General features: G+C 36.1%; 1 protein-coding gene across 3 annotated transcripts in view; it reads right to left on the bottom strand.

Annotated features, from left to right (window-relative positions):
- Positions 1-24,602, bottom strand: part of VRK1 (VRK serine/threonine kinase 1) — a 342,112-nt gene that overhangs the window by 298,809 nt on the left and 18,701 nt on the right. The window contains exons 10-13 of one of the 3 annotated variants that reach the window (XM_062627868.1): positions 24,294-24,349; positions 22,920-23,119; positions 18,632-18,740; positions 6,797-8,093 (exon numbers count right to left, since the gene is read on the bottom strand). In XM_062627868.1, coding sequence (XP_062483852.1) covers positions 8,011-8,093; positions 18,632-18,740; positions 22,920-23,119; positions 24,294-24,349 — 448 coding nt within the window. In that variant the 3' untranslated portion in view covers positions 6,797-8,010. Of the gene's footprint in view, positions 1-6,796; positions 8,094-18,631; positions 18,741-22,919; positions 23,120-24,293; positions 24,350-24,602 lie in introns of those variants that run through there. The other 2 variants (XM_062627869.1, XM_062627870.1) reach the window with 2 other exon arrangements.

Here is a 24,602-nt window from a genome sequence, read left to right as displayed (position 1 = left end):
AGGTTGTGACAAAGGCAACAAACGTATGGAAATATCGTAGTAGACATTCACTGTTTTCTTTATGAACAATCTATTTGATGAATGTAGTTTCACAGTTAAAGCCCCACTTTATGAACAGGAGTCATTCTTACAACAGAAAATTATGCAAGTCCCTTTGTCACCAGAGATTCAGATGCCTGTTTGGCTGGTGTTCTACTAGACTGATCAACTGTTAGGCAGGTAATATCCCCTGGTACTTTTCTAAAGAATTCTTTGCAGTTAGAAATAAAACTTTCAGTTTTAAGAAGTTGGACATTTTCCATTGCTTGCTGCTGACCTACATGGGCTATCCATGCATTCAGGCAGGTTTCCACAGTAAAAAAGCTCCCAGTGGAATGCAACATGATCTACAAAAATCTTTGTCTGTCTTCTAATCTAGGTACTTGAGAACTCATGAGATAATAAGGGGTTTATAATCTATGCTGTTTCTCCCTTGGGGATCATTAATACATTAAGAAACTCAGAAACTCCTGAGAAACCATACCAAGACAATATGTATACATGAAAACTATTATGCATTACAAAGTAAAGGAATACTCTGGTGGTTGAACATCATACATCTGGATGAAACCATTTTCCAGAAAAGTCACTTCATTGGTACAATTTTTTTTCATTCCCATCTTTCAGAAAAGCTAATAGGATTTTTGAAGGCAACATGATACTGTGGAAACAGTGAACCATAGGCTTTTCCAACGAGTCACATGCAGATGTGTCTGCAGGGGAGAAGTAGAGGGAAAATGGATGGAAGGGGGAGAACAATGTCTATACATCTTGTAATCTGAGGAGATGCTATGGTGGAAAAGAGGAATAAAAGGAGAGAATTTAGAGGAGAGCAGAGAGCAAAGCCTCCTCCACTATTTGTGTCCCCTTTAAAGCTCCTTGTAATATCACAGTCCCTGCCAAGCTGTGAAACCCAACTGACCCGCTGTGAATTAGTGGATCCCCCAGTAACCATGTAGGACTCATATTTCTGGTCCCAGGGATTTTAACATTGCAAGCACAGCTCTGATCAGAACAGTGCATCAAATAGCAATTAAGATTGCCTGCACTTAAAGGGGGACGAAATCAGATTCAATAGGACTGAAAGAGATAGATGAAGGAAATACCCGAGGTGGATGGCTCTGTTTTGCTTTTGCCACTCAGATATGATGAAAAGGAAGCAGCAAGCCAACTGCTGGTGTAGGAAAGGACCACACCTTGAATCTTCCACCCTAAGCAAGAAGCAGAGAGCCTGTCCAGAGCAACAATGTGTTTCCTTAGCTGTAAGCACAACGGTCTGTTGTGCCCTGGCCTGCTCCAATGCCTGCTAGTGTTTCAGGTCTGCTATTACTCCCCTCATTTTCAGTACTTTTCAGGGCAATGTAAATTTCAATAAGGCTAATAATTAGCCTAATAAGGCTAAACAATTAGTCTAATAAACCTAATGTACTTGCTGGAATAACCCAAGAATTCACTTGGAAGGCAGAAGGAAGAAGCATATTGACATGAAGTAAGCAAAGTAGCTAAGAAAAGAATTCATTTTACCATAGGTACTCAACATCTCACATTCTAGGGCACTGGGTACTATGCAGATGGATAAGAAAACAACCACCTCTTGAAAGAGTTTAGAACAAAGCCAACATGCAAAAACTGTGAAGAACACAGCAAAACCAGAATACATTTCAAAACATTTGTTTCTCACTCCTGCAGTTCCTCATTACCCCCATCACTGTACTCTTGGTTAATCAGGGAATGTCAAGTTCAGGCATAAGTTCTATGGGCTAGCTTAACAGTTACTGTGTTGCAGTGTGTAATTTCAGTTAAGAATTACTCATTCCTCTTCTGCAATTTTGCTTCCATCAGTACTCTTAAAGAATAATTCAGCAGTGTGCTAAATAGCCAGAAAAACTGTCTTCCTTGTGGGCAAGGGCTACATTTTTAGAGGAACATAAACTTGATTTTCAGATACTGGATACCTACAGCTCTTACTGGCTTCAAATAATATTTTGATCACTACCATCTTAGAAAAGTCAGTCTATAAATTACTGATGATCAGCTGTCAATGACAGAAGGAAATAATTGTTAGACCATTTCCAGATATTTTCAGCACTCTACTGTCTTCTAAATATGATGCTGTTTACTGTACACCTTCCACTATGGCCATCGCCAAGCATTATCAGAAGTGAGTCAGGAATTACACGCTTGCTAGCACAGATCCACCCCTCACCATTCCAAAGGAAACAGCTCCATAATGAGAGATTAGTGAGGATGCAAGAATAAAGGTTTTTTTTTATATATATATAGATGTATGTTTTCAGAAAGGAATTCAGTTTATTAGTAAAACTGTTTTGTTCTGGTTTAGCAGCAGATAGATAAAATTAGTTGAGGGTTACTTACTTTCAAGTTGATCCAGTTTTCTACTCTTCTCCTGGCAGAAAAGGAAAGTACCTTCAGGTTTTCAAGGCACAGATAGTGTATTTCTTGTGGTATGAAGTAATTTCTTTTAACATTCAGCTGTGCAATTCACCAATTCCCAGAACTGCATGTTATAGTTTGCATTCTGAACAAAGCTAAGTACCTTCCCTTCCAGGGCTCTTTTGTCTTCTAAATGCACCCTCCTTGGTTGTATTTCATGTTATTGTGTTCTCACTGCTTCTGTATAAATGAACATATTAATCCTTAATTTTCTAGGTTTCTTGCTCCATTTGCCAAGGAAGCATTTTTCTTCTCCAGAAGCTGCAGATGCAGGTTACAACTGTGCCAGCTTCCTCCTGTTTGGAGCCGTCTGGCAAAAGGAATTAGTTCAGGAAAGTTCATGAAAATGTATGTTTTGTTTTCACTTCTACTGTACTTCACAGCTGTCTCACTGTGTTCTCATCACTTTTCTTTCAAGTATACTTATGAACACCCATCACAGCAGCTAAGGTCTGAAGGGCTGGAAAGCTGACCTTCCAAGACAAGGGGTAGAAATATGGGACATAACCTTTCTCTCATTAAATGACAGTTTCTCCACAACACTTTTACCCTTTGGGGTATCCCTGAGAAAATGCAAAACCTCAATTTTGGCTTGTTGCAGTACGCACAGTGGTGAAGAAAAAGCTGTCAGGATTCACTTGTCAGCAGCTTAGGCAGTTATAGAACTTGAGGTCCATTTAAAAATACATCAGGTATTTTTAAGTGATATACCTAAATGCAAAGGCATTAAAATCTGGCATAGAAGCCTACATGGGCAGGATATGGTCCAGCCTGAAAAGGCAGGTTTTGGCTGGGATAAGATGAAACAGACAACAAGAAAGAAGTGCAATACTGCTGGTGATTCCATATTTAAAAATATGGCATGTCACTGTAGAGAAAACTAGCAGCATCCAATTAGACCTGTTGCATTTTTCTAAGTTGTCTGGCTCATTCTGCATCCAGGCAAAACTCAGATCACAGAAACAGTATATTCCCTTTTATATATCCCTTCGGGAGAAAAGAAAAAATAAAAAAGAAATAGTAACACATACACAAAAAAAAAAATCAACAACAAAAAAAAAAAAAAAACACAAAAAAAACCACACCACAAAAACTGAGTATCTCCCCCTGCAAAAAAAAAAAAAGAAATATACAACCCACAACTGTTTCTATACAGATAACATCCACAGAGAAAAAGAAGGCCTAAAATGAAGCGGCAAAGAATTCATGGAATCACGCTTCTAAATCTTCAGCTTCTTAATCTTGAAAATACAAGGGAAGAGAACTGAAATGCATGCGAGTTAGCACACAGCTGCATAAGGCTATCACTGAGATCCCAACTAGAACTGTAAGAATTTCCAAAGACGTTGATCTTACCACACCTCCTTTCTCCCTGCCCATAAGAAAAGGACATCATGAAAATATGTCCTCAGAGAACAAAAAGTTTCCTTCTCCCTTTGAGTACTGCATCATTGCAAAGAGCCCAGCACCCCACAACAGGACAGGAGGTGAAGGGACTTACACTAACCACCACAAAGTTTTTACAATCAGTTTGAAATTGCAGTGCAGCTACAAGCAGTGGGATCTGACTCATGTTCAGTGAGCACCAGCTCTATGTCTTGTTTAACAATGGAACTGGTCCACTGTGAAAACTCTTAGATGTCCCAGTATATACGATGTTAAAAGCGTACATACACTGGTTATTCAGACATAATCTGGGGTTTCCTTCACATGTCCTATAATAAAGCTACTGATACTAACCTATCATCAGCCATAAAGGGCACTGCAAACCATCAGCAACTGGTAGGCTTTCTATTAAAACTGCAGCAGTATTTGATGTCTTTACAACAGTAAAGATTTATTTTTTTTTTCCTTTAAAGCAGAAAAGTCTGAGAAAGCCATTATTTGTCACAGGATGGTCCAAAGGCTGTTAATCTCCTGTCTACCTTAAGAAAGAAAAGAGAAAAAAAAAATCTAATTTTAACAAATGCTATCAGGGATAAAAACTTCAGACTGATGCTATGTTAAAGTACTCGGGAGGCTGAAGTATCCAGCCATGGTCTTCAGTAAAAAAGAAAATTATAGGGTCTATCAATTAGAGAAGCGGTGTTCTGAGCCTATGTGCTGGCATGCTTACAGTTTTTTTAATGTCTGGCAGGATGTTTTACAAACTAAACTCAGCAAGATGACAATTCTACCAGAAGGTGCTTCAGATGGTTTTGCTAATAATTTTGATCAGCTGAAATGCAGAAAAACATCACTTCATTTATTTGGCTTTTCCAGAACCTGTCAAATCTGTGAACTATTAACTGCCCCCTTCTGCACCCCCCATCTCTCCCACCTTCTTCCAGCAAATACACTTCACTTTTTGCTTTTGTAGTGTTGTTTTTTTTTCCCCTGAAGTATTCTGTATAATCTGCCTTTGTTCCCCAAACAAACTTTGGTCATTCTTTGTGTATTTCCTTTGCCAGAAGGAAGTGCCATTTCTCGAGAATATTAATTGGAGGCTGGTACTGCTACTGCTGCAAACATCTAAGTGCTAACCAGCATATATTGGCTTTTGTTTTAATAGCCTTTTAACCAACTTTGTTAATGGACTGAATGCAGTTTAGATATGGAACTTGGCTAAAATGTAGCTTCAATTGGCTATTAAAATTTAAGAGCCAACTAAGATAGCTAATTACAAAAAAGCTCCAGTGATAATGCTAAGCAGAATTAGTAATAGCAAATGACAGTCTGTCTAGTCTTATTCCCAAAGGGAAAGAAACTCTTAACTGAGAAGTCAACCAGACAACGTACAGAAAACCTAATTGCATTACTGGTATTATGGCATCCCAAATCTGGCAGCTCACTGGGACAAAACAGTGAGAAAAGTCTGTCAAACTATTCAAGAAAGCAGCTGACCCCCTTCCTAATGCTAGTTGCAACAGATAGCAGGAATTATATTATTTTATGTTAAGTGACTGGGAAATATTATTGCTAAAAATATCAAATCGGCACCATTTAAAAAACATCTTATACCCATCCTGAATTTGGTTCTCTCTCTAGATATTTTAGATTAGGGGAAAAAATTATAAACAATCTGTCTGCAAAATGTTCAAGTACTAAAGAAGCATTCTGTGCTTCATTATCAATATCCTCATTACACCATCAGCTTAAGTGCCGACTAGTTCTCCTGCGAAGATTTATCATATATGGTGGCCACTTTGAAACATAGGTAGCAGAATCTTTAACATTCCCTACTCAAGTGTTTCCCTGCTGTGCCTGTAAATGTCAGTCCAGTTTTTTCACGGCTGTGCGCACAGATTAGAAACAGCAGGAGATCTTGGGAGTATGACTACAATACCAGTAAGGACACTTGTCTTCATGGCACTGCTCAAGTGATTCTTGGAATGCAGGATCCTGCTGTTTTCTAATATTTACACACAACTGGAGTCATCAAGAGCAGTAAATGCAGTCTAAAGGCAGCTTGCTTCTTTTGTGTTAGGGGCTTTACTTTCAAGCAGGGATGTCAACAAAATTCTACTACACCCTCTGCCTCTTAGAAAGTGGTGAATTTCCCCATCACTGTTTTGCAAAATAGCAAACACATATATGAGTGCAAGCACAGACTGTGTAATACATACAGCAGTACTGCAGGTATTATCACAGCCATCCACTTGAATCATCCTGATTGTCCCAAACTTCAAACATCAGTGCAGTCCGCAGCAAGCCAAAGGCATTTTTGCCCATGAAAACTGTAGCTTTGCAGTCTCCTGTGTGCAGTAACAAGACCCAAAACAACATTCAGCTGGAATGGAAAGCACCTTTTTTCTTCACAGAAACCCAGTCAGTACAAAGGATAGTTTTGGGGTGGGAAGAGGTAGGAGTGGCTTAAGAAATCTACACATTAAAACATTCTTTTTAAATACATAAATGTTTGTTGCATTTGGATTTGGTAGTGTCAAAAGAAAGAAGAGTTCTTGAAAACTTGGAAAGTAAAGAAAGTAAGCAAGTTACTAAAAAAATTAAAATGTCCAACAACTGAAGTACAAAAGAACGACACTAACTTTGAGTATGCAAGACAAGCAAGAGAATATAGTATGCTTTCCTGACAACAGCTCTTCCGAATAGTGCAACATACTGTTTGAACAGAATGATTAAATGAAATCATTAAAATGATGGTTTGATTTGAGGAGTCAAATACAACAGAGGCTTTAGCAGTCCTATTTTTACATCTGAAACAAAGAGAATGCCAAGCTTACAGTCATCAGTCACACTTTGCAAATACCCAGGAAAATGAGTCTGCACAGCAGTCAGAACAGATAGGAGAAGGCATGACACCTTTTAAGTATGTTATTCCAGTTTTATTTCACAACAACCGACTCCCTTGTTTTCAAAACATTGCCTCATCATTCATTCAACATTTTATGCTACAACATACTTATTTCAGTCAGTAGCTACTCAGACCTTATACAATCAAGCAAGCAGAGCACTTGACATCCACACAAATACACCACCCATTGGCTCATATGGATTCCTTTCGGTTTGCTAAACTTCATAAAGCACTCTTCCTGACAAGAATAATGTTCATGCCCTAATTATGCATATTTTTGCAGTATTTAAATGAAAAGAAATGGTATCTCACTGATATTAAACACTGCATTTTTTGACTCACAAGTCTGAAGACTCAAAACTGAGTAAGAGAGTACTTTTAAGAATGTTTTCGGAAGATGACATGCTTCTCAACTATTAAAAAAAGGTAAATTATTATTTTGTTATGAGAAGCACAAGCAAGTCAAGCTTTTATTGGAACTAGATACTTTACAAAGTTATTAATGGTTATAACTTTTCTAGCTTTTTCACTAATATAAAAAAAAAAACTTAAGAGGGGCACTGAGAATGGGTAGTGGGTTTCTGTTGGTTCTTCTCTTTGCCCGGGGCCCTGGTCTCTCTCTTTCCAGAGAAACTCTGAATAATTGGAAAGTTATCTAAACAGAAATACTATGCAAAAGAATTCATTACCTGTTCTCCAAAGAACTGTTTAAATGCTTTTTATAACATGCTAAAATGGAATGATGAGATTTTTGTCTTATGTTTTCATTTTTTAGTCAAATTCAAGACAGACTTAAGAAATGTCTCTACAATTTCAGACTTCGTCTCAGTTTACATCTAAGTAACCTCCAATAAGACTTTACTCAAAATCAGAAGAAATCAGATGCAGTACTGCTGTTCCTTCTAAAATACCTGTAAGGCAACTAAGTAAGGCTTTACTTCTACATTATAAAGCAGAAAAAAAAGCACTTTTAGTTTGCCTTTAAGATATTCTTGTATATAAAAAATAAAATGCATCCTCACTTCAAAGTTGGAAAATCTTGCATTAGTATTTAACTAACATAAATTATGCAAATATTTTAATAAAACATTTATTTTTCAAAACCAGGTACAAACAGTAGTCATGTTTTTCCAGGACTCATCATTTAAAAAGGAAAGAAAAAGCCTCCAGTGCTATAGTAGCTGACAAATGCCCAGAGGTGATTAACTTATTATTCCGTCTATTTACTTCTGGACTCTCTTTCTGGTTGCTGTACCTTTCTTGGATTTTGGTGAGGTCATATTCCGAGTTCTGGTACCTACCGCATCTGCAATTCAAACAAAAAAAGACAAGCCTTTCTATAGAAGTATCAGAAATAGATCACAAGAAAATGCTTGTAGTCTTTAAGAGGATATACCAACTCATTTAGTTTTGACTGGGGGCATAGGGGACACATCACATGGACCCAGAAAAATCTGCCATAAAATCATTTGGCATGACACTAATTTCCCCTGAAAAACATATTGTACAATTCCACTTGTCAAACACTACATTATGTACAGTTGATCCAATTTAACAGCCCACCTCCACTAAGAGATGAAAAATCTGATATTCTTCAAAACCTAAGCTCCTCCTTCCTTCCCATGCACCAACTACGATCCTATGATCCCTCCCAGTATGAAACCATTTTTGGTATTTGTTGGACCTTTTCCTAAACTAATCCAGATCCATAACATGGCAAAGAACTTTTTCTGGTCTAGTATTCTCATAGTCTTAGTGGGTTGCAGCATCTTAGAGCATTCTGAATGGAGCTGATACATGAGGAAGTGCAAGGAACACAGGTAGAAGATGTCAAACTGTTAAATCAGCTCAGCTATCAGTGCAACTTTATCTACAGATTTGAAGCTATTATTTGACTAGTTTATTAACAAAGATAGTGAACAGTGCATCTAAATAAGATTCCTAACAAACCTGGAAGACAGGTTATTCAAAGAGACTATACCTAAATGTATTAATAAGAACCTCCCTGCACTTTGATGCTTCCCTGCCCATTAGCAGGGAAGAGGAAAAAAAACAAAACAAAGCAATCCACCACAGCTCATTTCTGTAACTCACATTCAACTGTAGTAACTTTAAGAAAAACATATCACATACAACAAAAATTTCTACCATTTTCATAAATGCAGTAACAAATTTTTTTCATTTCCTAGTCGTGGTATTTTTTTTTTAATTATTGTTATTTAATCCTAACTTCCTCCTCAGTCGGTATGCCTAACTACTTAAGTTATTGATTGTAAAACTATATGTAACTGTACAGTTCCTGTCAACTTCATAATGTATATTACTGAGAAAGAAAAAGAGGTAAAACTGAGTTTCATGGAAATCTATAAGAAAAAAGCTGCTTGCACAAGACAACAGTCTTTGAGCAGTGTGAGTCACTGATTATTCAAGCTCAATGAGTGAATTTTGGAGAAAACAGGAGGCAGAGAACAGTGCAAAATAACCAAATAGTCTCAAGTCTACTCAACAGCAAAACCACATCAAGAAAAGCAACAAAGTATTGCAAACAGTTTTGCTTCCATGTTTGTTTAATTTTACGTAAGTTAATTTGCTCAAAAAGTTGTTTTGAAATTAAAAAATATAAAAATTAACCTTGAAGAATTTTTCTATTCTTGAAAATGAAATGGAGAGGGAAAAAATACTCATTCCTTTTTTTATCCGAAAGCACTTGCTGCTTTCAACATAAAACCATAAATGGATTTTGTTGGACACTGTATCTTGAATAAATCACTTTAAAAAAATGGACAGCTTTGGTGTTAGCCTCTCATTGAGCACAGTAGCTTTATCAATGGAAGATCTGTTCTTGCAAAACACACACACAGCAACACTTTCCATCACCACCACCACCCCCCCCCAATTGCTTTTTAAAAAATCAAATCCACTCTGGTACCCTTACAAGTACTGGAAGCTAAAAACTATACAAGCAGTTACCATAAAATAAAGCAGTAACTTAATTATGTAAATCATTCCTTCTTTCAGGTAAATTCTGGTTTATGTTCAAGAATTACTGTCTAATTTTCAAAGTCATGAAGTATTTCAGCTACTGTAATTGTGAAATCTAGCAAAAGGCAAGTCATCTGAATTTTCAAATTGGACAGCCACAGTGGTACGTAGGCCAAGTTATTCTATCAACCCCATGAACTGTACCAGTTTACCCCTCTCCATCCCTTCTGAGATTTTCCCCTGGAATTTTTGGATTGCAACTGAAAGCAGAAAATTAGCAGTTTTCTCTTCAAAAAAAAAAAAAAAAAAACAAAACAATAACCTGATCTCTCTTTCATTAATCTTCACAGGTTTTGACTGAAATAACTAATTTTTTTCTTCTCCAGTCATATACTGTATAATCAAACGCTGCAATGACAGGTAAAATTCATGCGTTATTATCAGAAAGACTACCTATAGGAAAATGATCACCTTCAGCACGAAACTAATACAGGTATTTGGTTAGGAAAAAAAAAAAACAACAATAAAAAAACAGTCACCAGATTTGCATGTTTGTATTTCAGGAATCTAGTATTTCATGGTCATCATGGCCAATACAAGAAATTAAAGTTTATTAATTCCTAGTTCAGTGAGAGTTTACCCATTTCTCATAGCCTACGCTGGAAAGCCAAAAAGGAGAAGAAATCTACACTGTCTCTGATTTTTCCTTTATCTTTATTGCATCAATGAGTTCCTTTTTAAGGTTTTTCTAAACAAACCATCATCATGAAGAATCTGTAAGTGATTCATAACAAGGAAAAAAATCCTTGTCATGATTCTTTTATTCATCATTTCAAACTTAAGCAGCAGCAATATCCCCTTAAACTATCTAAGTTAATTATGTGAAACTCAGAATAACTTCTCTCAACTCAAGTTTAGCTTCAAAGTTTGCAGCTATTTCAGAACTGAAGGTCTTTCTGCATTTTCAAAATTAGTTAGCCTGGTAACATATACCCCATGAACTTTTCTTGTGGGAGAAATGTCAATTCCGTTTCTGAAAACAGGAGAAGTCCTGTGTGGGCAACACCAAATGAGGACACAAACAAAGCTATTACAAGCAAAGGAGAGGATTTTTATAAAGCAGACTAAACTGAATTAGGTTGCAACAGCAATTTAAATGAGGAAGAATTATATAGACAAAAATAAACCAGATGGTGTCACTGCACAGCTTGTTTCGAGACTGGAACAAAGTTCAGCAAAGGCATAAAGAGTCCTACAGGCCCTAGAGAAATTATAAAACAAGTTGATTGTGATATCTGATCCCCTTCATGTAAACAGTATTATGAAGCAATTTTACAAACCCAGCAGCACTGTGTATAGTTTTGGGCTCTATCCTTCAAGAAAGTTTTGAGAAAAATGGGGTGGTAATCATGACCATTTAATTTTAGCTTAACTGAAGAAAGGTAAAAATGATGAGAGATGTGATGTGCAAAAATACATCTATCTGCAAAAAGTTGCTGCACAAAATGAAAGCAATATTCATGTCTGCAGTGGATAGGACAACTAATAAGCTTAAGGGAAATTCATATTAGCTACTAAAAATACTCCTTTATCAAGTCCTTTTTAGTAGCAATGATAGTTAAATATTATAAGTGGTGTTGACCAGGGATGTTTTAGAAGCTTAATCATCAAGATTTTAAGAGAAAATACGGTATGTATCAAGACACTGATGTAAATAAGCCTGTCCATAGACTGGTGTATAGTTTCCCTTCTCACTTTGTTTTCCAATTCTACATACACCATTTGAGAAACATGCATAAGTCTTGTAAGAGAATATCATAGGCTAGAATATTTGAAAACAGAACCACATACAGATTTTAGACTGTAGGCAAGCATCAGGTCAGTGAAAAACATCTAGCAGCACGCATGCTGGATGTTAGCAACTGCATCACTTGCATATATTATATTTCCACCTGGCAAAGACGTGAGTATATGCCAGTCTCTGTATAATGGCTTGAAGAGTATTAGCAATTCTAGTCTATGAATTCTAGTCTATGCAAGCTCTTAAAACAGACCTCTAGTAATCATCATTAAAAAACACAGCTAGCATTTCACCCTCAAAAGCAGCACATGTAGTTGAGTAAGCTGATCAGACCTTGAAAGGTTTCCTTTCTTAACAACAAAAAAAAAAAATAAAAATCTAATGTGTGTACACAACATGTGCATAAGCTCACACACACACTGCTGTATGTTTATCTCTTTAAGAAGCAAAGGTCCTTAAAACTGGAGTGTTGGACCACATGGTGGAGAGTTCTTAAGGGGTTTCTGAAAAAGATGTTCTCGGATTAGTCTCCACATAGATGGAACTTAATCATCATTCCGGTGTAGACACCTGTGCCACAGCAGGTCGTGACAGAACTGACATTTCTTTTGACACTGGCAACTTCATTCCACATATACTGAATTGCCAAAGTTAAGCCAAGAATTGATGAAGTAGGAATGAGAGGGCTACTGACCTAGCACAACTCTCCCTAGTAAACCAGATACAATCTTGCACATGCCACTATAGCAGACCTCAGTGCATTAAATTAATCCAAGAATAAGTTTTGTTACTAACTTAAGTAAGTAACTGTGGGCTTGTCATTTCCAAAGGAGACAAGTTTAGGTCTGTCAGTTCTTCAAAATTCTTTCACTGACCATAGTATGATTTTTGTCTTGCAAAATGTGCTTCAGTCATATTTTATCTGTCTTTGTATCACATAACCACATCATTTGCTAGATGGCTCCCCAGGAAACATTATTGCTTCAACTGCACCTTTAAAGGGTTCCACAATAATCAAACTGGTAAAGGGAAGCAAGAGAACAGAACCGATATAATTGCTATTTACATATGGTGAACAATGGAAAAAAAAAAAAAGCATTGGAAGCCAAAAGACTGCACTCTGTGTCCGGCAGCAAACATAAAATGGGAACTGAAGCCAGGCTGTGCAGCATTTAATGAGAGTTAAGCAACACACTTACCTATGGTCCTCAAATCAGTTTGGGCAGTTTGAATACGGTGCAAAGGAAGAGCTACTTTTCTTTTAAGATGATGGAATAAGGAAGAGTATGCAGTGCTCTTGACAAGCCCTTTCTCAACTCAGCCAGGGAACACTGTATGGCTGATAAAATCTTGTAGTGCAACACCTCTCAAACAACAATTTTCCAGTACTTTAAAGGCTGCTAAAGCACCTACAAGGGCAACAAACAGTACTTTTTGTTAGTTGGCATGTTCTCTTTTCTGTACAAAAAGAAGTATGATTCAGAAAAGCAGAACAGAGAGACCCGAAGAATGCAAACTGGGGACAGACTTTTTAGCAGGGCCCGTTGCAATATGATGAGGGATAATGGTTTTATACTAAAAGAGGGGAGATTCAGGCTGGACATAAGTTAAAAATTCTTTACAATGAGAGTGGTAAAATACTGGAACAAGTTGCCCAGAGAGGTAGTGGGTGTGCCATCCTTGGAGACATTCAAGGCCAAGCTGGATGTGGTTCTGGGCAACCTGATCTAGTTCAAGATGCCCCTACTCATTGCAGGGGGCTTGGAACAGATGACTGTTGTGGTTTAAGCTCCTTTGGATAGTTTGGGTCAGGTGCCCCGTCTCTGCTTCCTCACGGGCTCTTGTGCCCCTCCTCACTGGCAAAGCATGAGACTGGGAAGTCCTTGATCAAAGTAAGCACTACTTAGCAACAATTAAAACATTGGTGTGTTACCAGCATTGATCTCAGACTAAAGCTGAAACACAGCACTGCACCAGCTACTAGGAATGAGGAAAGTAACTGGTACAGCTGAACCAATGATAGTGATCTTTGAAGGTCCCTTCCAACCCAAACTATCCTATGATTAAATATGGACTTGAATTCCAGGAAATATATGTTTGTGAGGTGGGGATGGAAGAGAAGAGAGTTAGTTTGTAGAGTTATGGGATGGGGTTTGCCTTTAAGTACTCTGTTCAAGTTGTCTGCTTCCTGCAACAAATAAAGCTGATACATTTCCATATTATCATATGGAAAAACACCAGGATACAAAAATGTACTATTTGATGATTTTACACCTGTGTATTTCCCCAAGATAACATCAAATCTGTGAATGTGCTTTTAAAAATTTTAATATAAAATTGTTCCAGATAAAACTAACAGATTTATTTCTATTTGTAAAAATTGCTTTACTGAAGACATTCCAAAACACAGTTGCACATACACATATAAATCAGTAGTCGCATGGAGCATGTGCTTAAAAACAGCCCTCCTTTCAACCACACAGTGATCTGCAGGAGCAACAAAGTTTAACTCAAACATATTACTTGCAATCTTGAAAAAGGTTAGTTCCCTGTAAAAATTTGAGTCACTGCAGTAACAATTTTTCTTTATTTCCTGTAGAAAAATTTCACTTGCAAATTTTATGAGTTTGAATTGCAACACTTGTTCAGAAAACTGCAATATATCTTCAGGTCACAGGGAAACAAATTAAAACTAACAAAAAAAAAACAACAAAACCAAGAAAAAAGCAGACATCACTTTTATGCTTAAGTGATTTAGTTCTACATATGAAGTCACTATACAAAAGCTTACCACATGGAAAACTGTCTTCAGAAGGTTTTTTTGTTTTAATACTTTTTATAAGCTAATAAAAAGTATCAGTAATAACAAAAAGAAGTGTAACGAGGAACTTAAATGTATTTACATTTTAAGTGTCTAAGTGCTAGAAGGGGTCTGAAGAGATTGTACAGAAATAAGCTTAAAATATAAAGGGAAAATACACAGAAAACAGTGTCCAAGCAGACACAGGAGTAAACAGGAACACTCCCATACTTTACATTTTGGACATTAATTTTGTGTTTTTATTATTACAAGTGGTACATGTTCAAGGTGCTTCTTAGTGAATGATACTTGCAAATTGTCAAGGAAAACCATTATTCAGGAAGAATCACAAAGATAGATTTGTTTTATATCCAATTTATTTTTAACATTTTTACTCATAATTTAAAGATCTTTATACTTAAAAATCACTTCCTACCACACCTCTTCTAATTTAAATAGCTTTGAAGGTCCTCAAACAATTTTGGGGCCAGACATAAAAAGATCACTTTATATTGTGTTTGAATAAACACAATCCAAACCACAGAAGCGAGTTTGTCAACATTTCTGACAACTGAACATTTCTCTGCACTAAAACCCGAATCTTCACGTTAGTTTCTACATAAAACATATAAGTATATGATTTTAACTTTTAAACCCAGATAATGTACTCTCATACTAGAACATTTAATTTGCAACATTCCCAAGAAAAGTAAGGGAAGACTAGGAATGGCAGAGAAAGGGACAGATCTTTTCATGATGAGTCACAGATACACCATTTCAAGACAAATATCCACTTACTCCTGGAGTCTGTTACAGATACTAGTCATTACCAAATCATTCACAAGAAGGAACACATGAATAAGTCAGCTGGAACTATTGTAAGGTACAGGTTTTGCTGAAAATATATGTTTGTATTGGGATGTAAAATTAAGAGGTAAAAATCTACCTATAATGCAGGCATTAGTGTGGAGTAGCAAGACAAGAAACAAAGTGGCAGCATAAACAAGCTCAAAAAAAAAACACATTATTTGCTTTCTCCTAAAGCTTGATGACAAGGCCAATAATTCTCTAAATATAAAAATGAGCCTAAGTGTAGATTTAATCCAACATTAAGTAATAAATCTTGCTTGAATAAAGAAAAAAAGATTTCTAAGACAATAACCCAGATACTGATTTATGCAAAGCCATGCAATGTAAAAAAACACAAAGCTAAGTACCTATTAATTGAGAAATACTATTAAACCTCCATTTTGGAAAGCCTTCTAACCAATCAATCAGTATGACTGTTTTAATATCAGAGATGTTCACACAGGTTTTTATACTGCAAGAGTACCTGAAGACCCCAGTTAAGGCCTTACCATGCTAGATGCTATCCAGCAATAAACATGCACAATTCCTACCCCTAGCATAACAGTCTATTAAAAAAAGACATTAAAAAAATACAGTACTTTCATTGCCATGTCTTCTCTCTTTATACTGTCCCAATTAATAAAACTGTTCAGAAAAAATTCACAACAGAAAATTAAAAGGGCTGGTAAAAAAAAAAGAAAAAAAAACAAACAAAATCTGTTGTAAAAAAATTCTGTATTTCTAGAACCCAATCTTAATCAACCCCAAGATTTTAAAACCCATACCATTGGCAACTTTTTATCTTTACTGGTAGCTTTGAACTTAGGGTTATTTACAGATTCTATAGAACTCTTACTTTTCCAGCATTTATGCCATTTCCACCAAAGTTCCCTATACTGGCTGCCTATTCCATGCAAACAGATTAAAAACAAGAATATTACTCCTATTAATACTATGCAGTACACCCCTGTAGAAGCGTTGGTGGATATGTACAGTGTATGCCAAAATTTGGTATTCTGCTTTAACAGCATCATCACTTATACGCCTGTATATTTTACTATCATACATGAAGGCACAAAATACTGAAAATGGAGCTGTAACAGAGTGTGAAAAAAACTTTTCATTTAAAATAGAAATCGTCACTTCTGGTACCATTTTCCTTGGTGGAGAGACATTGACTAACATAATACTTCACGACCATCCATTTTACCTTAAAAAGGATACCTCTTAAATTTCCACCTTTCAGGAAAGCATATGGGTTCCAGATATCACAAGTGAAAAAAAAAAAAAGAAAATAAAGAGGAAACTGGTAACAAGCTAATTTAAATAAAAAACATTTTAAGAATTGCACACAATTTTGTGCATCTTATTTTGGAAGTACAACACAGCTTGTTTCTTGAGGGCTTTCTGAAATCCTGTTTCTAAAAAGAAGAGTCTAACACTCTTACTTGACAGCTCCAGAAGCACTGATGTCTGACATGATTGAAAGAGATGGCCTTTAATGAACTCATCTGAAGTGGCTGCTCTATGCTAAGAACAACCAGGGGAAGCAGCAAGAATTTCAAGATGCCCATCCTTTCTCATCACCATTCTTTATTCCTCCTCCACTAAGCCCAGGGGCTCCAAAGCCTCTGCAGCAGTAGATTTAACTACTGGTGGAGTCCCTGTAGCCACTGTGCATCCTGCTGTACTCAAAGTGCTGCACAGAAGATCAGGAACTTTTTGGGACAACTTATTTTTTAGGCAAGACTAAAACTGCATAGTCAGATGTGGTTAATGCTGTTTAAGTGAACAGGAAGAGGTAAACAAGATTTTTCATGTCACTGCTTTAAGTCCAAATACTCATGAGATGTCGTTTAAACACCTGAAGAGTAACCCATCTGGCCATATTTCTCCCCTTTAGAAACCAATAAAATAGCACTTCAGGAACTTTTAAAATGTTCCTGTATGCTTAAATTTCGATTTCTACAATTAACAGGTATCAAGAAAAATACCCATTTTACTGGACAGTATACTTCAGGATATTGTTTTAGTCACAGGACTAATCATATATGAAGAAACAAGTCTACGGTAAATAAAATTAGTCATAATTGGAAATGCAGTTTTAAGTATTTCTAAATATTGAGGTTTTCTCAATTTATCAAAAACATCGAAAATCACAACATTATGAAACAGTCACCCTTTCCTTCAACACAGATGCATGAATCATGTAATAAGTGGTAAAGTTTTTAATTCCAAATTTGGAGAGAACCAAATTGGTAAGAACATGTATCACTTTTCACCTGAAATCACTTGATACGCTCCCCTCACTTAGTCTTCATTAAAACTGATAGTATAAAAAGGTGAAATTACAACCATTTTGCCTGAAACTATAGAATTTACAAGAGAAGGCTTAAATTCATGTGTCTCACTTACTTTAAGCACTGGCTGTTGAATACATATATATAGCCTCCCAGATACCTTTACTTAGTCTGAAAAACCTTAGCATTTAGAAAAAAACTGATGCTACCACTTGGATTGCAATTCCTCGAGTTCATTTTCCGTCTCCACCTATGAGAATTTTAGTTTAGAATCCCAGGAAAAAAAGAACTATAATATGTAATATAAAGTACATTCTGCTCAAGTGCATCAAATCACAACCAGAAAATACTCAGCTATATCAAATTCTTTTGTTATAAGGTCTTAAATGAAATCTGAAATGCTAAAACTATGAATAAACATCAGCATCATATCAAGGAATTTTATTTCCTTGAAAGTATACTCTAATTAACCCTTTTACAGACAAAAACAGACCAGAAAATTCATGAGTTTAAGTCAACAACTCAAACAGCATTCCAGTAAGACAAATAATCACCAATTTTCATGATCAGAATTCTATAACTTAAACAGCTGGAAATGAACATAGCAGTGTTACCTCCTGGAATAACATTAGCTTAATTACTTGGACTTCATACCACCCTGTTTGAGTAAATATAGTAGCATAAATCTGTAACTTACCAGTAATATCACTGTCTTTGAAATGTTATATTTTCCCATCCTGCCATACTCCATCAAACCTTTTTTAAACAAGCAGGTTTATTTTGGGGTAGATTCCAGTGACACCGCTTTATTATTTTTAGACTACTTGAACACAGACAACATCTGGTCTTTTACTGAAAAGGCTGAATTAAAAGTTCCTTAGGAAAAATATCTTTGTAATTACTTGAATCTGTTTTGCACACAACAGTACATGGTAAACAATCTCCCCATAAGATCCTCTATTTCCCCAAAACATACCATTAGTTTGCTCATCCTATTTCCTCCTTCTGTCCCACTGAGAAGGTGAATGCATGGCTGCGTGGGAGTTTGGTCCTTACCCAGGGTTAACCTGCCACACCAGTAATGTGACTGTGGAAACAACCTTTTGACTTACTAGAAGCAGTAGGTTTCTTTTTTTCTGGGCTTCCTGCAACTTCCATATCTGCTTCAGTGTCCTCACTGGCTGTAGCTGCTGCCTTTTTTTCTGCTGCTTTTCTCTTTTTCTAGAGAAAAAAAAAAGGCAAAAAAAACCCAACTGAACTCAAGAGCAGAAAAGACCACACAAAGTAGAAAATATCTCACCCTTGCAAGGTATTCCCTAATTTTAAGCATTATTTCTTCACACGATAAAATGTCTCCAGTTGTAAGAAAATGTATTCATATATTAATGCAATACCAGCACTAGGCAGGCAACAAAATATTCAAAAGTTCAGTTCCCCCATCTGCAGATCACATTAGGATTTGAAATCCGAATGTATGAAAACACAAGTTTTTATGATCAAAACCTATTTTTTTTATTTACACAGAACAACTATCACAGAAGGAGCAGTCTGAAAAATCAACACAAAAAACATTTTACCCAAAGTTGATGTTAATTGCTTTATTTAAAAAGCAATTACATCTTGTTAAATTCAAGTTTATCTGTATTCTTGCTTCTTAAGGCTTTGCACAGCTTAAAAGTAGCTAACACCCATTGACAGTACTTTTTTTTTTTTCGTGATAGCAGCTATGGGTTCTGTTCCAAAGAGAGGTATTTGGGAAATCTGAACTCTATTCAAGGTACATTATCTTCAAACCTCTAAATGGATAGAACTGTTATTATCTGTGTATTACAATTAATCTCACTATTGCAAAATATTCTTAAGGTAGTTATGGAAAGATTATTTTTTTAAAGCCACATGATTTTTTTGCAAAGGATGAGTTGACCTGTATCTGTATCCAACATAGATGAATGCTGGAAGAGTTTGCCCTTACTATTTTCTTTCTTTTCTTTTTTTCTTTTTTTTTAAATTGTGTGAGACTAGAGCTTTACTAATACAGCTTTAAAAGTGGCTACAACTTCACATAGCTCATAAGAGAAGGGGAGAGTGCATTACATCCTTCCTTTCCAAAGTGTTGCTTCATGATTACCATCTAAACCCTGCTGGGCTGAACAGATTGGTTCGATAATTACATACAATAACTGCAGTGGGCAGGTAACCCTCAGCTGGCACAGGGCAGCTCCCCTGTGAGAACTTCCATATGCAGACTGCACTGATGGCGTGCATTAGGTACATCTTTCCTGCCGTTGCACAGGCCTGATTACCGCCAGCCAAGACTCCAAGGTTAGCATGTCAGCAGATTTGTGATGCATTAGGCAGGAATAAACACAGACACTTTTGTTCATTCTGACCAAAATTAAGGAGGACTATTTCAGCACTGTACTGCTTTTATAACCAGAGATAATGCATTGTCCCAATTGTACTAAAAACATTTTAAATGCTCATCAAAAGCAGATATCCAATACATGCTGCACAAAAGCAAAATACATTTATCTTGTTTCCAAGATTATTTAATAAAAAGCGGTTTCTTAATCTCGATGCATATGAACTAAGCAGAATCAGAAATCAGGCAGCATTCACCTGACAAAAGCAACACCTGCACATCTGAAGCTGAACATTAGAAGGGTCCACAAATCACTAAGATCCATATTTTTCAAATTTAGTTTGCTCCTAATATTTCCCAGCAACTCTTCAGGACTAAAGGAAAGATGTGGTCCTTGTCCTAAATAATTTCATCAAGAGCTGCAAATATTTCCTTCAACACATGGTAAGGCTAGCTTCTTGTTTTGCTAGAACTATTATAAAAAAACACACACATAAACCATGCATGTACCATACGTGGCGGGGGCAAAGGGAGAGGGAAGAAAAAACCCCACAACCTCCAGCAGAACTCTGGACTGCGTTTCATTTACTTATATGTCTGGGGAAACTTGAGTCATGATACAGGAAACCAAACGTTAACTTTCAATACAGCAGACATCTATGCTATTAGCCAGATACCAATAGTAGAAAATGACTGAGACTCCAGAACAACCATGCCTATGTTCAGCATATAATACACATCATGGCTCAATTAGCTATATACAACCTGAAAGCGCAGGAGACTCCTACATTTTAAGACTTCATTTAGGGAGAAGCTAGAAATATTGTCTCCTAGCTATGAAACATTATAACTTCAGAACACCAAACAACACTGTTTTAAGAAAGTATTATGGTGGCTCACTCCAAACGAATTGAAGAGTAGGTGTTTTAAGACATGTTGAGATTAAAAGATCAGTACAGCCAAAATGCCATAAATACTCTATATAAGAGGTCACTGTCTTCTCAAGGGCGGATGCCAGACTGCATTTTTCCTTTCCAAATTGGACATTAAGCATGCCAAAAAGAAATTCATCATATGCTAGAAGATACTGGCTTTCAGAGGCAAGATGCTACTGATCAATGGTAAATTATCTTTACGGAAAGCATTTTCTAGCAGAGTTTGGAATTTGGAATTTATTTTTAAAACACTCAGCCATCATACTGAGCTTCCCATCACGGCAGAAAATACACAAAATTTTAACTAGCATTCTATGTTCTTCCTTTCTTCCTCTGCATATCTAACTGTCCAGCCATTCTTAACTAGCCCAAATCATCGTCTCTCTGGGAAAAAAAAACTAGTATCATGTGTTCTCAAACATGTAGTCTGGGGAAGGAGACATCCTGTTTAAGGAAGACCCTCATTTCAGTCATTCTTGAAGTACAAAATACACCTTTGGAAGAAGGACTGACACCATATATTCTTCTACCCTAGACTATACCACAAATGTTACAAGGCTTAGAAAATCCATTGTGGATTGAAGAGTCATCTGTCCTGGTATCTGGTCAAAATCAAGCCGGTTATGTCAACCTGATTTCAATGAAAAAAAAACTTATTCTGTTCAGACGCTCTAGCAGTAGCTGGCATGAAGTCGTTAGCATGGCTCCTCAGAGGGGGAAGGGTTTTTCTGGTGTTTTTTTGTTGATGATGGTTTTGGTTTTTTATTTTAAAGAAAAGAAAGAATCCCGTGTTAAAAAAAAATTAAGTCCTAATTGATGCTGGTAAGCAAGAACCTTGGGAATGGTCTTGACTAATACCGGCTATCGAATTTAGGTTTTTGAAGTTTTATTCCACTGGAAATGTGCACCAGCAATATCTGCTGGACAAGGACATTAACGGCCACAGATGTTGGCTCTGCAGCAGGCCAACTTATTCAGCAAAGAATCCAGTCAACCATTAAAAACAGATTATTTTTTTTTTTTCTCCTAATATACAGGTCTCAAGCCATGTCGAACCACAGGAGGAACAGAAGAATTTATGGAATCATAGAATCGTTAGGGTTGGAAAGGACCTTAAGATCATCTAGTTCATTACGCTAATGAACTCTCCTTTTGGACAGATCTTTAGATCCAGTTCAGCAAAAAATATTAGTATAGAGACAATGGCTGTATGATTTTAGTCAAAGTACTATTTAATAGGGAAAAAAGAAAAAAAAGCTGGACATGTATCCTCAGAAGACTTTAAAATCCTACAGCTTTTTTTCTCTTGTGATTTTTCCTCATCTTTAACACACTGCTGATCAAGTCAGTAAATGGGCAGAATTGTCATACTATTGTCCTATACTATAATTCTCAGTTCTCTGGTTCATGCTAAAGGAACCAACAAACTGCCCACCTGTTATTAACAAATGTAAATGAACAAGTAATAAATACACTTTTGTGTACGGGACAATATTTACAGTTCCATTATTTGACCATTTGTGCTATTATTAAAACATTTTAAAACACACTTTCCTTAAGGCTTAAAAAAGTTCTTACACTGTACTCAAATGGGAGTCCAAATCTAGAGTTTAAGGCTTCTTAAATACAAGGAACAAAATACCCCCAGATTACCAGTATAGTTAAGATCATAAATAATGTATTAGATTATAGTGAATTCAATATGTGAATTCCACTTGGCATAAAGATGTATACTTTAAACTTTTAACTAGTCACAAAGATATGAAATGAAACCTAAATTTATTTACCTTACATGCATTTTGATCCACCTGGAGTTTTAGCAGTTTAAGGAAAATAAGTAAAGTAACAGAATGATAATCTGATCAAATGTCATTACAACTATGCATCCTGCTATCCAAGGTATTATATATTATGAAAGTACACCTACAAATATCATTCTATATTAGTTTTGATAACAATTAGTGAAGTTAAATTAGAGAAATTATGTGTTTAGATTTGAACTTAAACATTTCAATATATGCCTATTCTCTACTTGATGCAGTTATTACACTTACTTCCAATACTACTATAACTATTTGGCTCAAAAATGAATTAAAAGCAGACATAATTTTTTACAGAAATAACCTTTTGCGTGGGTTTTGTTTGCAAGTCTCCACTCTCTGACAAGCCAAAGTCAAGTACTCCATCATCTTTTTGCCCAATGGCCTTAAGCCCTTGCAGAAGTATTTCTCGGAAATGCTGATAAACAGGTTTCTCTTCATAGCTCAGTAGTTTCACCTTTTCCATGTATTTGGCTATTTCATCTAAAGAAATGGAACCTCCAATTAATCTCTATTTGTAAACATTTTAATTATTCAATTTTACCACAAGAGTCAGAAATTATGCATGCACTACTTATGCTATTTTTTGAAATGGCTATTTAAAACTCATAATTGTGACTTACTACAACATATTTCAGAAAAAAAAATCATACCAAGGTTCATTACCCAGTGATGACAGCATCACTGTTTTTCACATGTTCATTGCAATGAAGAAAAGTCAGTTGTAAAAAATGTAACAGGCCAATCTTCACCAAGGAATAATTTTTTGCATGGTATTTCTTATGTCTGTATTTATAAACATTGAAAAGGAAGCTCAGTGTTATCTCAGAACTTCATCAGTTCAAGACCGAAACACACATTAAAAAAAAAAAAAAACATGAAACATTTGACCACTGCAAGAAAAAAGACCAGTGAAAACTCTTCTGACCTTCTGATCACCAGGGGTAGCTGCAAGTAACTAAATATTTAAGATCCCAAGAAAGTGTATTTCTAATAGTCAAGCTTTATAAAAAAAAAATCTACTCGGCAAATTGCCAATGAAAAATAGAAACAATCTATATTATATTTCAAGTTTGCTTTACTTCATATTTTGAATCTCAAATTCCATTGTGAAAAATAAATTTACACATCTCATGTTTGCAAATACTTACTATTGTCTTTAGTCAGAAGCAACACAGTGTCTGCAGTTTATGTAACTACAGCCAAGAGGAAGAGTTTAAACTTAATCAACAATCTAATTCCTGACACATTGTTGCTTTGATAAAAGCAGGAAGAAAAATAGGTACAAACTTAAGTAAACAAGGAGGACTTAATGAAGCAACAGATTAGAGTACAATGCCCAAGACAACCCTCTCAGGAAGTGACATACTGATGACAGCATGACAACTCCTCACCTTCTGTAGCAACTGAATTGATCTGGTTTTATTTGAATGCAGAGCAGCATGGCCTTCCCTTGTATGCATCGAACATGCCCCACCCTAATACAAATTTCAGAGCTTCCAGCCACTGTCTAAAGTTGTCTACAATTTGGTGATGGGACCTAAACCAATTGATGGATTTTATTATTTTAAAGAAAAAGGACACTAAACAAATTATTAGAGAATGCTTAGCACATGGTACGAAACAAAGTATTTTAATTAAAAATAGCTCTTCTTACTTGGTTTGTTTTTGCCAGGAAAGCATTTGTCCATCAAAACTGAGATATCTCTACAGCTGAAAAACAAAGTTATTCAAAATTACAGTTTCTGTCAAAGTTTGGATCTTGCCATGTTCTGATCAACTTCCCAGGTACATAGCCTGGGACACTGCCAAAGACGGGAAACACTAATAGATAAACCTCTGGTATGACTTAGTACAGCCATTTTTAGGACTGCAGTATGTTTGAGATGCTGATGAATGCCAGGCAGGCTATGTGAAATATGGTCACGATTTGCTCAACAACTTTTGATTCTTATAAAAGGATGCA

The sequence above is a fragment of the Pezoporus occidentalis genome, unplaced genomic scaffold (assembly GCF_034315485.1).
Source record: "Pezoporus occidentalis ecotype Australia unplaced genomic scaffold, CSIRO_AGI_Poc_V1 ctg31, whole genome shotgun sequence".
In the NCBI taxonomy this organism is placed as follows: domain Eukaryota; kingdom Metazoa; phylum Chordata; class Aves; order Psittaciformes; family Psittacidae; genus Pezoporus; species Pezoporus occidentalis.
This window is presented reverse-complemented; position numbering and strand designations above follow the sequence as displayed.